Source organism: Lontra canadensis, unplaced genomic scaffold (genome assembly GCF_010015895.1).
Source record: "Lontra canadensis isolate GAN:19392208 unplaced genomic scaffold, GSC_riverotter_1.0 scaffold37, whole genome shotgun sequence".
Classification (NCBI taxonomy): Eukaryota; Metazoa; Chordata; class Mammalia; order Carnivora; family Mustelidae; genus Lontra; species Lontra canadensis.
This window is the reverse complement of record NW_022631031.1, coordinates 14981658-14995671: the sequence shown is the minus strand read 5'-3', so window position 1 is coordinate 14995671 and position 14014 is coordinate 14981658. Positions and strand designations below refer to the sequence as shown.

The following is a 14014-nucleotide window of genomic DNA, read 5'->3' as shown; positions in this document are numbered from 1 at the left end:
TAGAAAATGACGCCCACGAGAATAAAACACTTAACCCGGGCTTCCAGGCTTTGTCTTTTCGCTTAGGGCTCTCCTTTCTGTCCACATTCTCTACAAGAGCGCTCAAGTCTGGGAAAGGGAAGCCGCGCGCAGGCTGGGCGTTTGCGCGTCGCTGCAACTAGAAGCTGCCATGTGGTGCTGAGTTCCGCCCGCAGGGAACGCGCGTGGCGGGGAAGGTTGCAGGCGGGCTACGTATTCTGCGCACGCGCGTGCGGCTAATCCGCCCCGGCGGGCCTCTAGGGGCGGGGCATGCGCGGCAGGTTCCAGCTGCGGTCGGATGGGGAACTGGGCCTCAGGGTTTCCTGTTGTTGCCGTAGTGCCTTGTGCCGCCCCTTCTCACGCGCGGAATGTTGTTGCTGGCGCTGGGCAGCTCGTGGGAGGCCGGACTTCGGCTTGGCGGGAAGAGGACGGTGCCGTGGGCGGCCGCCGCTCTTCGAGGCTTTAGGGCGGCCGCCTCGCGGGTGGCCCCCTGTAGCGGCTCCTCGGGGCTGGTTGGCTGCGGAAGCGCGGGGCTGCGGGGAGCTTCGCCGGTTCTCGGGCGGCGGGTGCGAACGCAGGTCGGCCTTCGGAAGGCTTGCGGACTCAGTGAGGGTCGGGGGTGGAGGGAGCGTCGGGCCCGGGAACTCTGGTGCGGAAGGAGCTCTCTGCGGGGCGCGCAGAGGCTGCCTTCCTCGGCCTCGGCCTCAGGCCAGGGGTCCCGGGGTTTACGGCACCCACGAGTCTAGGAGTGTCCGTTCGAAAGTGGTCATTTTCTGGGCGGTTCCAAGTCATTCACAGCTCGTTGCAAACCCAGCGGGTTTCTGATGACTCTCAGCTATTTGGTCTTCTACCTCTGAGCGGAAGCTCGGAAGGGTTAATTTGCAAGGAAATTAGATGCCCCACCTGGTGACCGAACTAAAAGAACTCAACCTGACTTTTAAGTTTGTCTATTTTCTATTAGATGAGGCTATTTTAAGGAATTCTTTTGCTCCCTGGAAAATGGGATGGAGACGTTAATCTTCACATTTTAATCTAAGTAAATTGTCTCCTAGGCTTGCTCTGTAAAATACCAGAATTAGCAAACATGGTTATAACTTGGAAGAAATGTCTAACATGGGAATTGGAATCTAATTACATTTCAGCATAAAGGGATTAGGCATACCTTTTACGTTTTGAAGGGTGTGTGCTGTGAAATTCATTTTTAGACTTTCGGGGACCTCTCGTTCCTGTGAAATTTGATGAAGATTTCAAGAGAAATATTTTCTTAAGAGGAAGGGATGCAATGAACAGGGAGCGTTACTCTTTCTTTTCAAATACTAGCTATAGTATAAACATTTTGGAGATCTTAAAAATGGTCTGGACTTGAAACAGTTTGCATTTGCAGTATTTTATTTATATTAATAACATTTTTTTGAAAAGCCAATGCGTTTAAAATTTTGACAATGGAGCAAGAGTGATGTTTTCCTTAGCCACAGGATGAAGAAATTATTCCACTAAAATTTTGTACTTGTTCAAGTCCACGCTTATCAAAAAAGCTTTGAGCTGGGATGCAGACCTAGGTTTTCAAACTCTAACTCAGCAGGTGACTGTTTGTGACTGGAGTTAAGGACAGCTATTTTTCTAGTTTGATTTCTTCAGCTCTCTAGATTATTTGGGGGTATTCCTTAAATCACCTTATGTGACAAGTTCTCTTTTACTCTTCATTATAATTAAAAAAAACATAAATTAAAAGTTGGTCTAAAATGCACTTTGTTATGTACTCACATTATAATGGTTTCTGTTTCAATAGGTACCTCTTTGTTGGGAAGGATGCATTCGATGCTTACATACACAGCTTGAAAAATCAGAAGATGGAAGGCTGATTTATACTGGGAATCTGGCACGAACAGTATTTGGTGGGTAATCAAAAATGAGGGTAATTTCCTTTTTTACCCCTGTTCTTAGGATATGTTATTTCTTATTTTAACATCTCTTAATTGCAAGATATGAGGAAAAATTAGGTTATATATTTTTTCTTGTGGCGTGTTGAGACCTTTGCATTTTTAGGAGAGTTTAAACAGATTTTTAAGACTGTTATGACTTTGTGATCTTATGGCTGGGTACTAAAGCATCCATCCTTTGGTCACTTCCCAAGATGTTTAACAACAAAATAGAACAAGAAATGTATATTTGTGTAATGTTTGAATATGGAGAGAAAATATGGAAGTATACCCCCTAAGAGTAGTTATTTTGGGAGGGTACATATTTACTTTATATATTTTTAAATTTGGCAGTTAATATAAGCATATAATACTTTTATAATTAAAAAATATATTTCTTTTACATTTTTTGAGGTCACCTTAGCATTTTCAAGAAACATCTTTATTTAGTGCCTTTTCTAGGTGGTATAGAGTACTGGAGAAGACAAAGACAGTCTATTATTATTATTGTTAAAGATTTTATTTATTTGCTTGAGAGAGGGGGTACAGAGGGAGGGAGAGAAGCAGACCCCCTGCTGAGCAGCAAACCCACTGCCTGTGCCAGACTCTATGCCAGGACCCCGGGATCATTACCCTAGCTGAAGGCAGACGCTTAACCAACTGAGCCACCCCAGCGCCCAAGACAATGTATTAAATAGCTACAAATTTAAAACTCTTTCCTTAGCTCTTAATTTGGTATTTAGTCTGGAATAATTTATTAGGGAGGTCAGAAGAACTTGGGTATGGGTTTTGTTCAAGTTCCTGAGGTTGTATTTCATTTCAGTAATCTTAAAGTATAACGTGAATATCCGAAGGATTATTTTATAGCCAAGTCAGCCACAAGATTTCAGCACTGCAGTTGCATTCCTGTTTTTGATTATGGTGGTGTCACTCACCATCTAAAATGTACTCTGGAAATCTGTATGTTCTAAAATGTGTGGTATCAAAGTAGACTGTTTGGAATACAGTTTTAGCTATTTATAACTTTGGCATTAAGAACTGATTATAATTGGGGCGCCTGGGTGGCTCAGTGGGTAAAAGCCTCTGCCTTCGGCTCAGGTCATGGTCCCAGGGTCCTGGGATCGAGCCCCGAATCGGGCTCTCTGCTCAGCAGGGAGCCTACTTCTCCCTCTTTCTGCCTGCCTCTCTGCCTACTTGTGATCTCTATCTGTCAAATAAATAAATAAATCTTAAAAAAAAAAAAAAAGAACTGATTATAATCACTGTTTTTTAAAAAGATTTTATTTATTTTATTTGACAGAGATCACAAGTAGGCAGAGAGGCCGGCAGAGAGAGAGAGAGAGGAGGAAGCAGGCTCCCTGCTGAGCAGAGAGCCCGATGCGGGGCTCAGTCCCAGGACCCTGGGATCATGACCCGAGCCCAGGGTGGAGGCTTTAACCCACTGAACCACCCAGGTGCCCCTGATTATAATCACTATTGAGAGGAGTTCTGAAGTTACTGAAAAATCCATTTTGGGTGATTAGAAATTTCTTCTGGAATCAGTACATGAGTAGGCCATTGAGCCTGTGTCATATCTCTGGCCTGGGATACCTGGATTTATACTATTGAGAGGTGTTAACAGTGATACCCATGATATCCTTCCTTCTGAACAGACATGGTTCCTTCAAATTCAGGGAAGGCTTTTTAATTTATTTCCTATTCCATTTAACTCCATTCTGTAAAGAAGAGAATATAAATAGGGATTAGTTTTGGTGTGGGTGGGATGTTATATTTATAGAGGAGCATAGCTATCCATGGTATTTAAAGTTCTAGAATTATAACTTGTATAGGAATTTAATGTTTGAGTTCTTTCAATGTTATGATAATAGAAACTCACTCTATATCCTTTTCAGAGATTGCTATTTTTTCTATGTAGAAACTGAGGGAGAAACAATTTTTCTATGTAAAACTGAGTAAGAGACATTAGGATAGAGGTTCCATTCTTGAAGATTCTTTAAACTGCCAAATGGAGCCTCATTTAAAGACCTTTTTAAAAAAAAAAAAAGATTTTATTTATTTGAGAGTTTGAGAGAGAGAGAGAGAGTACAAGCAAGGGGAGAAGCAGGCTCCCCTCTGAGCAGGGAGCCCAATGCGAGACTTGATCCCAGGACCTGAGATCAAGACCTGAGCTGAAGGCAGATGCTTAATGACTGAGTCACCCAGGCACCCTTCATTTAAAGACATTTGAAGGGTCTTTTAGTTGGTAGTTCTTGCTAATTCATCAATAAATAATTACTGACGTCATAGTAGTCTTACTGTAGGATGAGTAGAACTTGAACATCAAGAGGTGTGTAAAAAGGGCCTCTCAGGCATGGAAGTAGTATGAGCAAAGACATGAAGATGGGAGAGCCCAGAATATGTTTAGGAATTAGTAAGTACTTCAGTCCAGGCAAAATAAAGTGTACGTGTGTATTAGTTTCTTCGGGCTCTTGTAATACATTACCACAAACTTGGTGACTTAAAGTAACGGATTTGTTCCCACAGTTCTGAAAGCTAGAATTCTGAAATCAGGGTGTTGATAAAAGCCATGCTGTCTCTGAAGGCTCTAGGGAAGAATTCTTTGCCTCTTCCAGCTTCTGGTGGCTCCCAGCAGTCCTTTGTGTTCCTTGGCTTATGGATGCATAACTGCATAATTCCAATTTTTGCTTCCTAATTCAGACAGCTCTCTCTCTGTCTACCCTGTTCTATCCTTACAAGGGTATTCTCATTGGATTTTTGGCCCACCCTATTCCAGGATGATCTCATCTCATTTTTAATTATCTGCATAGACCCTATTTCCAAATGAAGTCACATTTGGAGGTTCTGGGTGGACATGAATTTTGGGGTACCCTCTTCAACCCTACATAGTGTGACAAAATCATGGAGGAAAAAAAAGGTAGTTGGAAGGAGTAAGGAGGCTTTTATATAGGAGGCATCTTGGTCCCCATTGTATTCATGTTGTATTGTATGTGTACTGGTGTCATAGCAACTACCTGTGGAGGAAGGAAGGAATTATTTTTAAATTACTAATAAGATTATTAAGCCTTCAACCAATAGCAATGAAGAAGAGTGTTGTCAGAGTATGTTGTCAGACTTTTCGTTTTTGGCAGTTTTGGGGAAAAATACCTCACTGTGCTTTTAATTTCACGTACTTAGGATCGAAGTGTATTAAATTTCATCTGTTGAAAGGCCATGTGCGTTTTTGGTTCAGTGAGCTGTCTGCTTATATTTCTTGCATGTGTGTGGGTAGGGCTTTAATCCTTTTCTTATATACTAGAAACCTTCTGTATGTTGAGGATATTAATCCTCTGCGATAGAGGTTGCAGATATTTTTCTTACTTGTTTCTACTTTTTTTATGTCCATGTGCATTTATAATGTAATCAGATTTACCTGTCTTTCTCCTGGATTGCTTCTGTGTTTTGAGTCATAATTTTTTTTTTTTAAAGATTTTTATTTATTTATTTATTTATTTGACAGACACAGCGAGAGAGGGAACACAAGCAGGGGGAGTGGGAGAGGGAGAAGCAGGCTTTCTGCTGAGCAGGGAGCCTGATGTAGGGCTCGATTCCAGGACCCTAGGATCATGACCTGAGCGGAAAGCAGATGGTTAACAACTGAGCCACCCAGGAACCCCTTGAATCATGATTAGAAAAGTTTTCCCATTCTCAGATTATAAAGCACTTCATGGATGTTTTCTTATATATCTATGATTTTATTTTTTTACATTTAAACCTCAGGATTATTTGGAATTTTCCTAGTAGATGCTATAAGGGATGGATTGTATTTTATTTTTTTCTATCTAGCTATCCAGTGGTCCAACACCACTTTGGCCCACATATTTGAGATTTTTTTCCCAAGGTTTTATTTATTTATTAGGGAAAGTGCCTGTGGAGGAGTGGAAGGAGAGGGACAGACAGACTCCAAGCTGAGCACAGAGCCCTATGCCGGGCTCAGTCTTACCACCCAGATACTGTGACCTGAGCCGAAATCAAGATTCAGACAATGAACTGACTGAACCATCCAGGTGCCCCGAGACTATATCTTTATGCTACATTTTCATATGCAGTTAGGTTTATTTCTGGATTTCCTATTTTGTTCTATTGATCTATTTATTTGTGCACCAGCACCACACCATTTTCATTATAGTGTTAGTTTTAGTATCTAATTCCTCCCCCACCTTTCTTTTCTTTTTTTTTTTTTTTCCAAATTAACTTTATAATGAACTTGTCTAGGATCTCAACTTGTCTGTTTTCTAAACAGATGGTGTTTTTGTTGGGATCATGTTAAAATTATACAATCAAACTAAGAAATTTACATTTTAAGTCTTTTATTTAGTGTGGTAAAATATATATAACATAAAATTTATCATTTTAACCATTTTTATTTATTTATTTATTTTTTAAAAGATTTTATTTATTTGACAGACAGAGATCACAAGTAGGCAGAGAGGCAGGCAGAGAGAGAGGAAGGGAAGCAGGCTCCCCGCTGAGCAGAGAGTCCAATGTGGGGCTCCATCCCAGGACCCCGGGATCATGACCTGAGCCGAAGGCAGAGGCTTTAACCCGCTGAGCCACCCAGGCGTCCTATTTTAACCATTTTTAAATATGCATTTCAGAAGTCATTGATTTTTAATCTTTTTAATATGACAGGTAAAAAATATCCCACTATTTTAATTTGAATGTCTTTTCTTGGTAAAGAAGTTGAATATATTCATTTCCCACATATTTATTAACCACTGGTGGCATGTTTTTTGGTAATTTGCTGTTTTAATCCTGGGCACTTAGTCTAATAATGTTAGTCTCGTATTTATTTAAACATTTAATGTTAGGTATGTGGAAGTGCTTGTTAATAGAGAGTTTTATTTAATAATCTGCTAACTGAATTAACGTTTATAGTATTCATAAGGATCTTTGAGTAGTATTAAATTTTTATTGGGGAACTGAGGTGGAGGCCAGTTAACCCTAAAGCAGGTTTCCTACCTGGAGAGGCAGGGTAGTGTATTGGCGAAAGGCCTGGACACTAGGGTCAAATTGCCTGGGTTTAAATCCCAATACTGCCTGCTTCTAGGTAGCTTTGTGACCTGGAGCAAGTGCTTTGTTTTTCTCATGTTGTAAATGGGAGTGAGGATGATAATTACACATCTGTTTCATAGTGCCTTTTTGAAGATGTCATGAATAAACTACATAAAATATGTAAAGTACTTAAAACAGCTGGGAAAATAATAATCATTATATATGTGTTTTGATTTTGTTGTTTTGATGATATAAGAAGAAAGGTAGAAGAATTAAACTGGATAGATTGATGCTTTTATAAAATCTATAAATATTAATGTTACCCCTTTTTTTTCCTGTTTAGGTGTGAAATGTTTCTCTTATTCTACAAGTGTCATCAGCCTTGCATTGCTACCATACATTTTTGCACAAAACAATATTATATTTGGAAGTCTGCCTTTGCAAATATTATTTTATGGCATCATAGGAAGCTTTACAGTGATCACTCCAGTACTGCTTCACTTTATTACAAAAGGCTATGTTGTTCGGTTGTACCATGAAGCTACAACAGACACTTACAAAGCCATTACTTACAACGTTGTGCTTTTAGAAACGAGTACCGTGTTTCACCAGAATGACGTGAAGATTCCAGACAGCACACATGTGTTTACCACATTTTATGCTAAAACGAAATCGCTGTTAGTTAATCCAAGGCTCTTTCCAAACCCTGAAGATTATAACCATCTAATGGGTTATGACAAACCATTTACTTTTGATATGGAAGAAGACAATGAGAAGAAACAGGTTAAAGATGAGAAATGAGTCTATTGTTCTTTACATTTGTACTTAAATGTGATTTATGTTCCAATGTATATTAATAAAATCGCCTTTACTTTTGTTTTCTGTTAGTGATTGATTGAAAATAATTTGAAACTGTATCAAACAACTTGTAATTTTTACAGAATTATATTCCTCCTATATAATAATTATGCTATGTTTGAAAAATGAATCATGTAATATTCTACCACTTGTGTTTTTAAAAAAGTGAAAATACATTTTCATGCTGGCATATGCATGGATAATTTTTTTTTTTAAAGATTTTATTTATTTACTTGACAGAGATCACAAGTAGTCAGAGAGGAAGGCAGAGAGAGAGGGGAAGCAGTCTCCCCGCTGAGCAGAGAGCCCAATGTGGGGCTCGGTCCCAGGACCCTGAGATCATGACCTGAGCCGAAGGCAGAGGCTTAACCCATTAAGCCACCCAGGCGCCCCTGCATGGATACTTTTATATAATGTGGTTGTCTCTAGGCTGGGGATCGGTGTCAGACGCAAATGGGAGAGTTCTTTTTCCTTTACGTTTGGATTTTTCTAGGTGTATAGATACTAATTTCACATGCATTAAAAACTTTTTAAAAATTTTATAAAGTCACAATCTCTATGCTAATTATTATAAAGTATTGGCATTTTCAGATTTTTAAAACTATAAAATGAAAATTAGTTCTTGTGAAGGATTTTCAGCAAGGAGCAAAAGGCCCTAAGTCATGCTCTTAGATCAGTAGATAACTCATTAAGTGCCCAGTGTGTGCCAGATACTGTGCTAGTTGTCAAAGTCATAGTTAAGAACAAAACACCCAGGGGTGCCTGGGTGGCTCAGTTTATTCAGCTCAGGTCATGATCCCAGGGCCCTAGGGATTGAGCCCCGTGTCAGGCTCCCTGCTCAGAGGGGAGCCTGCTTCTCCCTCTCCCTTTACCCTACCCCCTGCTCATTCTCTCTCTCTCTCACTCCATCTCAAAATCTTGAAAGAAAAAAGAACAAAACACCCAATCTCTGTGGAGCTGCCTAATGTCTCCTATTGTCTGTCATGATGGTAAACTTAATCTTTATGGCTTACCTGTGTATGCGGAAGGTTGATGGGGAAGCACGAGAAACCTCATACGTTCATAGACTAAGATGAGGTCTGCAGCTGCTAGAAGCTTATAGGAGAGAGCGTAACATAGAAAAGTACTCCCCTTTCTGAGGTCTAGAGCCTGCCCTCTGGTAGAATCAGCCAGCTTGTGATCTAGCAGAAGGCAGGCTCTAGGTCTCAGATGAACAAGCTGGTGCCATCCCTATCTTCTGTTTGGGCCTCTGCCCGCCTGTTCCTCTGTCCTGTCACCCAGATATATACCTGTTGCTATCTTGGCAGTTAATGTATCTTACTATAAAATTTTCCATGATCAAATGTTGATCAATTATTAGTAGAGGCAAGAAAAAAAAAACAAACCACTTAGTTCCATTCCTAGAGGAAAAAAACAGCATTACTAATATCTTAATGTTTTCTCCAGTTTCTTCATAACTTGTTCTGAGTGTACCGTATCTCTTTAAGTGTCCTGTATCCTTATAACCATTCTGTCACCTGCGGAGTGGAGTGAAAAACCTGTTTGTATTAGTATCAGAATAATTCAGAAGACAACTTGGTTGTTTAGGGAAAAGAAAAAAAAGCTTAAAATACTAAGAAAGATGACTTCTCAAGTGCATGGTCTGGAGCCACACCAAGAAGAAGAAAAGGAACAGTATGTGTAGAATATGATTCATCCCTGAAATAATCAGAATTCAGGCCAAGGTGAGGAGGAAAAATTTACACACACCTCTCTATGCCACTTTACTACATTCATCACAGGTGGAGTAAAATCTTGGAGAGGCTGGGGAGGTGAGGAGTCCCACTATCTACAGGAAGGGCATTGAGTTGGTTTTGAGTCTCAAAAGGTAGGGTGATCCTGGCTTAACATTGGGGTTGTATCAGGTAATACGCCTGTTGATAATAAAATGTCTTGTAATCCCTTTTCTAAACATTAGTTTCATTATTCTGAAATAATAATAATAATTGTAGAAGCAAAAGTAACAAAGTGGCCATTAGGTCTCAGTGATAGCCTTAGCTTGGACACAATTTTAGAGATGGTATTCTGATTTTTTCAGGTAATTTTGTTGACTTCCCTTACGTTGAGAATTTCAGTCATTCAAAAGTTAGAAGAGTTGGGCACCTGGGTGGCTCAGTGGGTTAAAGCCTCTGCCTTCGGCTCAGGTCATGATCCCAGGGTCCTGGGATTGAGTCCCGCATCGGGCTCTCTGCTCAGCAGGGAGCCTGCTTCCTCCTCTCTCTCTGCCTGCCTCTCTGCCTACTTGTGATCTCTCTCTCTGTCAAATAAATAAATAAAAGTCTTTAAAAAAAAAAAGTATAATGAATCAACATAACTGTCATTCAGATTCAACATTTACCAATTTGTTGTCAATGTTGTTTGACTTACATCCCAACCACTTGCCCTCTACTTTTATTTGGAAGCAAAACCCAGTCACTGTAACATCTCTTTCTTGAATATTTTTTAACTCTACTAGATAAAGACGTAAAAATTATAATACCATTATAATACCCAAATCACTCCCCTCTTTCCAAGTCACTCCCTTCTCCCCAAAGTTATCAAATATCCAGTTTGTTCAAATGCCAATTTCCTCCCCACATTTTGTTTGGATTAAGATCTTAGTAAAGTTCATGCCTTATTCACTCCAACTTATTAAATGTCTTTCAAGACTCATCTAATCTATGGGCCCCTCCATTTCTTTCACTTTGTTTTTTTCTCCCTTGTAAATTACCTGTTAAGAAACGGAGTTGTCTTTTACATCTTTTCGTGGTCTAGATTTTCTGATTGTATCCCTGAGGTGTAGATTAACATGTTTCTCTGTCTTCTGTATCTCCTATAAATTGGTAATAGGACCTGAGACTTCATCAGATCGAGATTTGATCATTTTGGGTAATTCATAGATGATGTTGCTTTTTTTTTTTTTAAAGATTTTTTAAAAAATTTATTTGGCACAGAGAGAGAGAGATCTCAAATAAGCAGAGAGGCAGGCAGATGGAGAGGGGGAAGCAGGCTCCCTACTGATCAGACAGCCCATCCCAGCTCCATCCCAGCACCCCGAGATCATGACCTGAGCTGAAGGCAGAGGCTTAACCCACTGAGCCACCCAGATGCCCGATGATGTTGCTTTTATTAACTATTGTTGCATTAACAAATTGCCTCCAAAATTTAGAAGTTTTTTTTTTTTTTTAATTTTTAAGACTTCTTATTTAAGAGAGTGTGTGTGTGAGCGAGCAGGGGGAAGGGCAGAGGGAGAGGCAGAGATGCAAACTCCCCACTGAGCAGGGAGCCTGATGCGGGGCTGGATCCTAGGACCCTGAGATCATGAGCCAAAATCTAGAGTTGGATGCTCAACTGTCTGAGACACCTAGGTGTCTCAAAAACTAGAGGCTTAAAATGTAATACTGCATGATGCCTGTTGGTCCAGTATCTGGGAGTGGCTTAGGTGAATGCTTCTCGCTCAGGTTCTGTCGTGAGGTTGGAGTCAAGCTCTCAGCTGGTGCTGCTGTCATCTGAAGGCTGAACTGGGGCAGGAGGGATTGTTTCCAAGGTGGCTCACTCACATGACTGACAAATTGGTGCTGGCTTTTGGTAGGAGGCCTGTTTCTCGCCACATGGTTCTCTCTTTAGGGCTACTTGCTGCCCCCAGAGCAACTGATCCAGAAGAGTAGAGTGGAAGCTGCAAGGATGTGTATGATCTACCTTGAAAGTTGCACACTTTTATTATGCAATATTTTATTAGTTACAGAATCAGCTTCATTCATTGGTGGAGGAGATTACACAGGGATTTGAATACTAAGAAGGATCATTGGGAGCCATCTTGGAAGCGGGCTACCCCAGTGTTCATTCATCAGGAAAAATCCTTTCTGTCTCTCACTCTTCAGTGAAGTTAGCCACCATTGATGCTCAGTGCCCAAGCTCAGTAATTCATTAGGTGTTGCAAAATGGTTATATTCTATTTTTCTTTTTTTCATATATTAGCTGAGTACTTCTAAAAACAGAGAAAAGAGTAAAAGGAAGCAAGGGAAAATTGTCCCAAATCTACTCTCTGGTTACCGGTATTTCAGTGTCATTAAATTGGGATAAATGTTTGATTCTTTCCCTTTGTTTATCAGTTTTCAAAATTGTTGACTTCCTAGCATCATCTAATGATTAATTATACTTTTAAAAAATTATGAGCTCAGGACACCTGGGTGGCTCAGTTGGTTGAGCATCTGACTCTTGGTTTTCGGCTCAGTTTCTGATCTCAGCATTGTGAGATCAAGCCCCATGTTGGGCTCTGCATTCAGTGCAGAGTCTGCTGGAGATTCTCTCTCTCTTCTCCCTCTGTCCCTCCCCTCTGCTCATGCTTGCTCTCTCTCTTTCTCTCAAATAAGTAAAATCTTTTAAAAAATTATGAGCTCGGGGCGCCTGGGTGGCTCAGTGGGTTAAGCCACTGCCTTCGGCTCAGGTCATGATCTCGGAGTCCTGGGATCGAGCCCCGCATCGGGCTCTCTGCTCAGCAGGGAGCCTGCTTCCTCCTCTCTCTCTGCCTGCTTGTGATCTCTCTATCAAATAAATAAATAAAATCTTTAAAAAAAAAAATTATGAGCTCTTAGTTTTAAATACATTTGGTGTATTTCAGTTCATTGTAGTTACTATCTTAATGTTTGTATAGTCTATAGGTAGGTTGAATAATGGTCCCCCAAAATGTTCATGTTTGGAAACTGAATATTCCATTATATGGCAAAAGGGATTTTATAGATAGATCTTGGGGAGATTACCCTGGATTATCCAAATGGTTCTAGTATAATCACAGGGTTCTTATAAGAAGGAAGCAGGAGGTCAGAGGAGGTGATGTGAAGATGGAAGCAGAGATGGGAGTGCTAAACTTTGAAGATGGAGGAATACATGGGTTGCAGCTCTCCAAGATGAGAAAATAAGGCTGTTCCACCAGTCTCCAGAAGGAACCAGCTCTGCTGACACCTTGACCTTGGTCCAGTGAAACTGATTTCAGACTTCTGACCCCCAGAACTGTAAGAGAATACATTTGTGTTGTTTTAAGCCACCAAGTCAGTAGTTAGTCATTACAGCAGCAGTAGGAAACCCATCTTTGGTCAGTGGGGTCTGGTTTCATATTGGTTATCTAAGATGCTAAGATGTTCCAGGCTCCATCTTGTACATTTCCTGCCGTATATCTGGAATCAGCAATCTCTTCAGAGTCTTTGTTCCTTTTAGTGGGAAATGGTATTTTTTGAGACCACTAGGGGCATTCATAGGTTTTTCTTCTTCTTCTTTTTTCCCCCCACTTTTAATTTATTTATCTGACAGAGACCAGAAGTGGGCAGAGAGGCAGGCAGGGAGAGAGAGAGGGGGAAGCAGGCTCCTGCGAGCAGAGAGCCTGATGCAGGGCTCAATCCCAGGGCCCTGAGATCATGACCCGAGCGGAAGGCAGAGGCTTTAACCCACTGAGCCACTCAGGCGCCACTCCCCCACTTTTTAATGTAGTAAAAAATAAAATATAAAATTCACCATCTTAACCAATTTAAAGCACAAGTTCAGTAGTGTTTATAGTTACACTGATGTGCAACATATCTCTAGAACTTCTCATCTTCCAATCCTGAAGCTCAGTATCCATTAACAACTTCCATTTCCCATCTTCCCTCAGATTTTTGCCTTTCTAAAAATGAGAAAGTAGCATAGTTCTTTAGTGGAAACTTTTACCAGCATATGATTATTTTCCTCTGAACCTGTAGACTTTTAGGCCCTGACTCCATGCTATTTTTATTTTTGGCTACTAATCCCAAACTATGTCCTACAAAGGATTTTATGTAGCGAAGTATCTAAACAATGAGCTATTTTTATAGAACAGTGAGAATTTTGAAATACATGCTACATCACAATAATGACCATTTCATTATCAGGGCCCAAAATATTCCCTGGAGCTATACTTTGCTTAAGTAAATGCATTCTGAAGCCTGGTGTGGTCCCCACCCCAAATGCAGAACTATAGCTAATATCCCATGTCTGCAGTCTCATCTAGTCTGGCTCAGCCTTGTGGCTGTACCTGTCGTAGAACAGAAATAATTCGCATCAGACTATTCAGTTCAGATCTATAGGTCCAGTTCCCTGGGCCATGAGAAATTGTGGTATAAATTGTATAAAAAAAAATTGTAAAAAAAAAAAAAATAGCA

At 40.4% G+C, this 14014-nt stretch overlaps 1 protein-coding gene across 1 annotated transcript; it reads left to right on the top strand.

Annotated features, from left to right (window-relative positions):
* The first annotated feature begins 329 nt into the window (after nt 1-329).
* Nucleotides 330-7846, top strand: TMEM70 (transmembrane protein 70). Its single transcript, XM_032869175.1, has 3 exons — nt 330-596; nt 1808-1913; nt 7312-7846. Exons 1-3 carry the CDS (start codon nt 387-389, stop codon nt 7767-7769), a joined length of 774 nt encoding a protein of 257 aa, XP_032725066.1. The 5' UTR covers nt 330-386; the 3' UTR covers nt 7770-7846.
* The last annotated feature ends 6168 nt before the right edge of the window (nt 7847-14014 follow it).

Bases quoted from the DNA above. Each gene is read 5' to 3' on its own strand.
- TMEM70 (XM_032869175.1), top strand. From the start codon at position 387: ATGTTGTTGCTGGCGCTGGGCAGCTCGTGGGAGGCCGGACTTCGGCTT. The intron at 597-1,807 runs GTCGGCCTTCGG...CTGTTTCAATAG, and splicing joins GGCGGCGGGTGCGAACGCAG to GTACCTCTTTGTTGGGAAGG. The intron at 1,914-7,311 runs GTGGGTAATCAA...TTTCCTGTTTAG, and splicing joins TCTGGCACGAACAGTATTTG to GTGTGAAATGTTTCTCTTAT.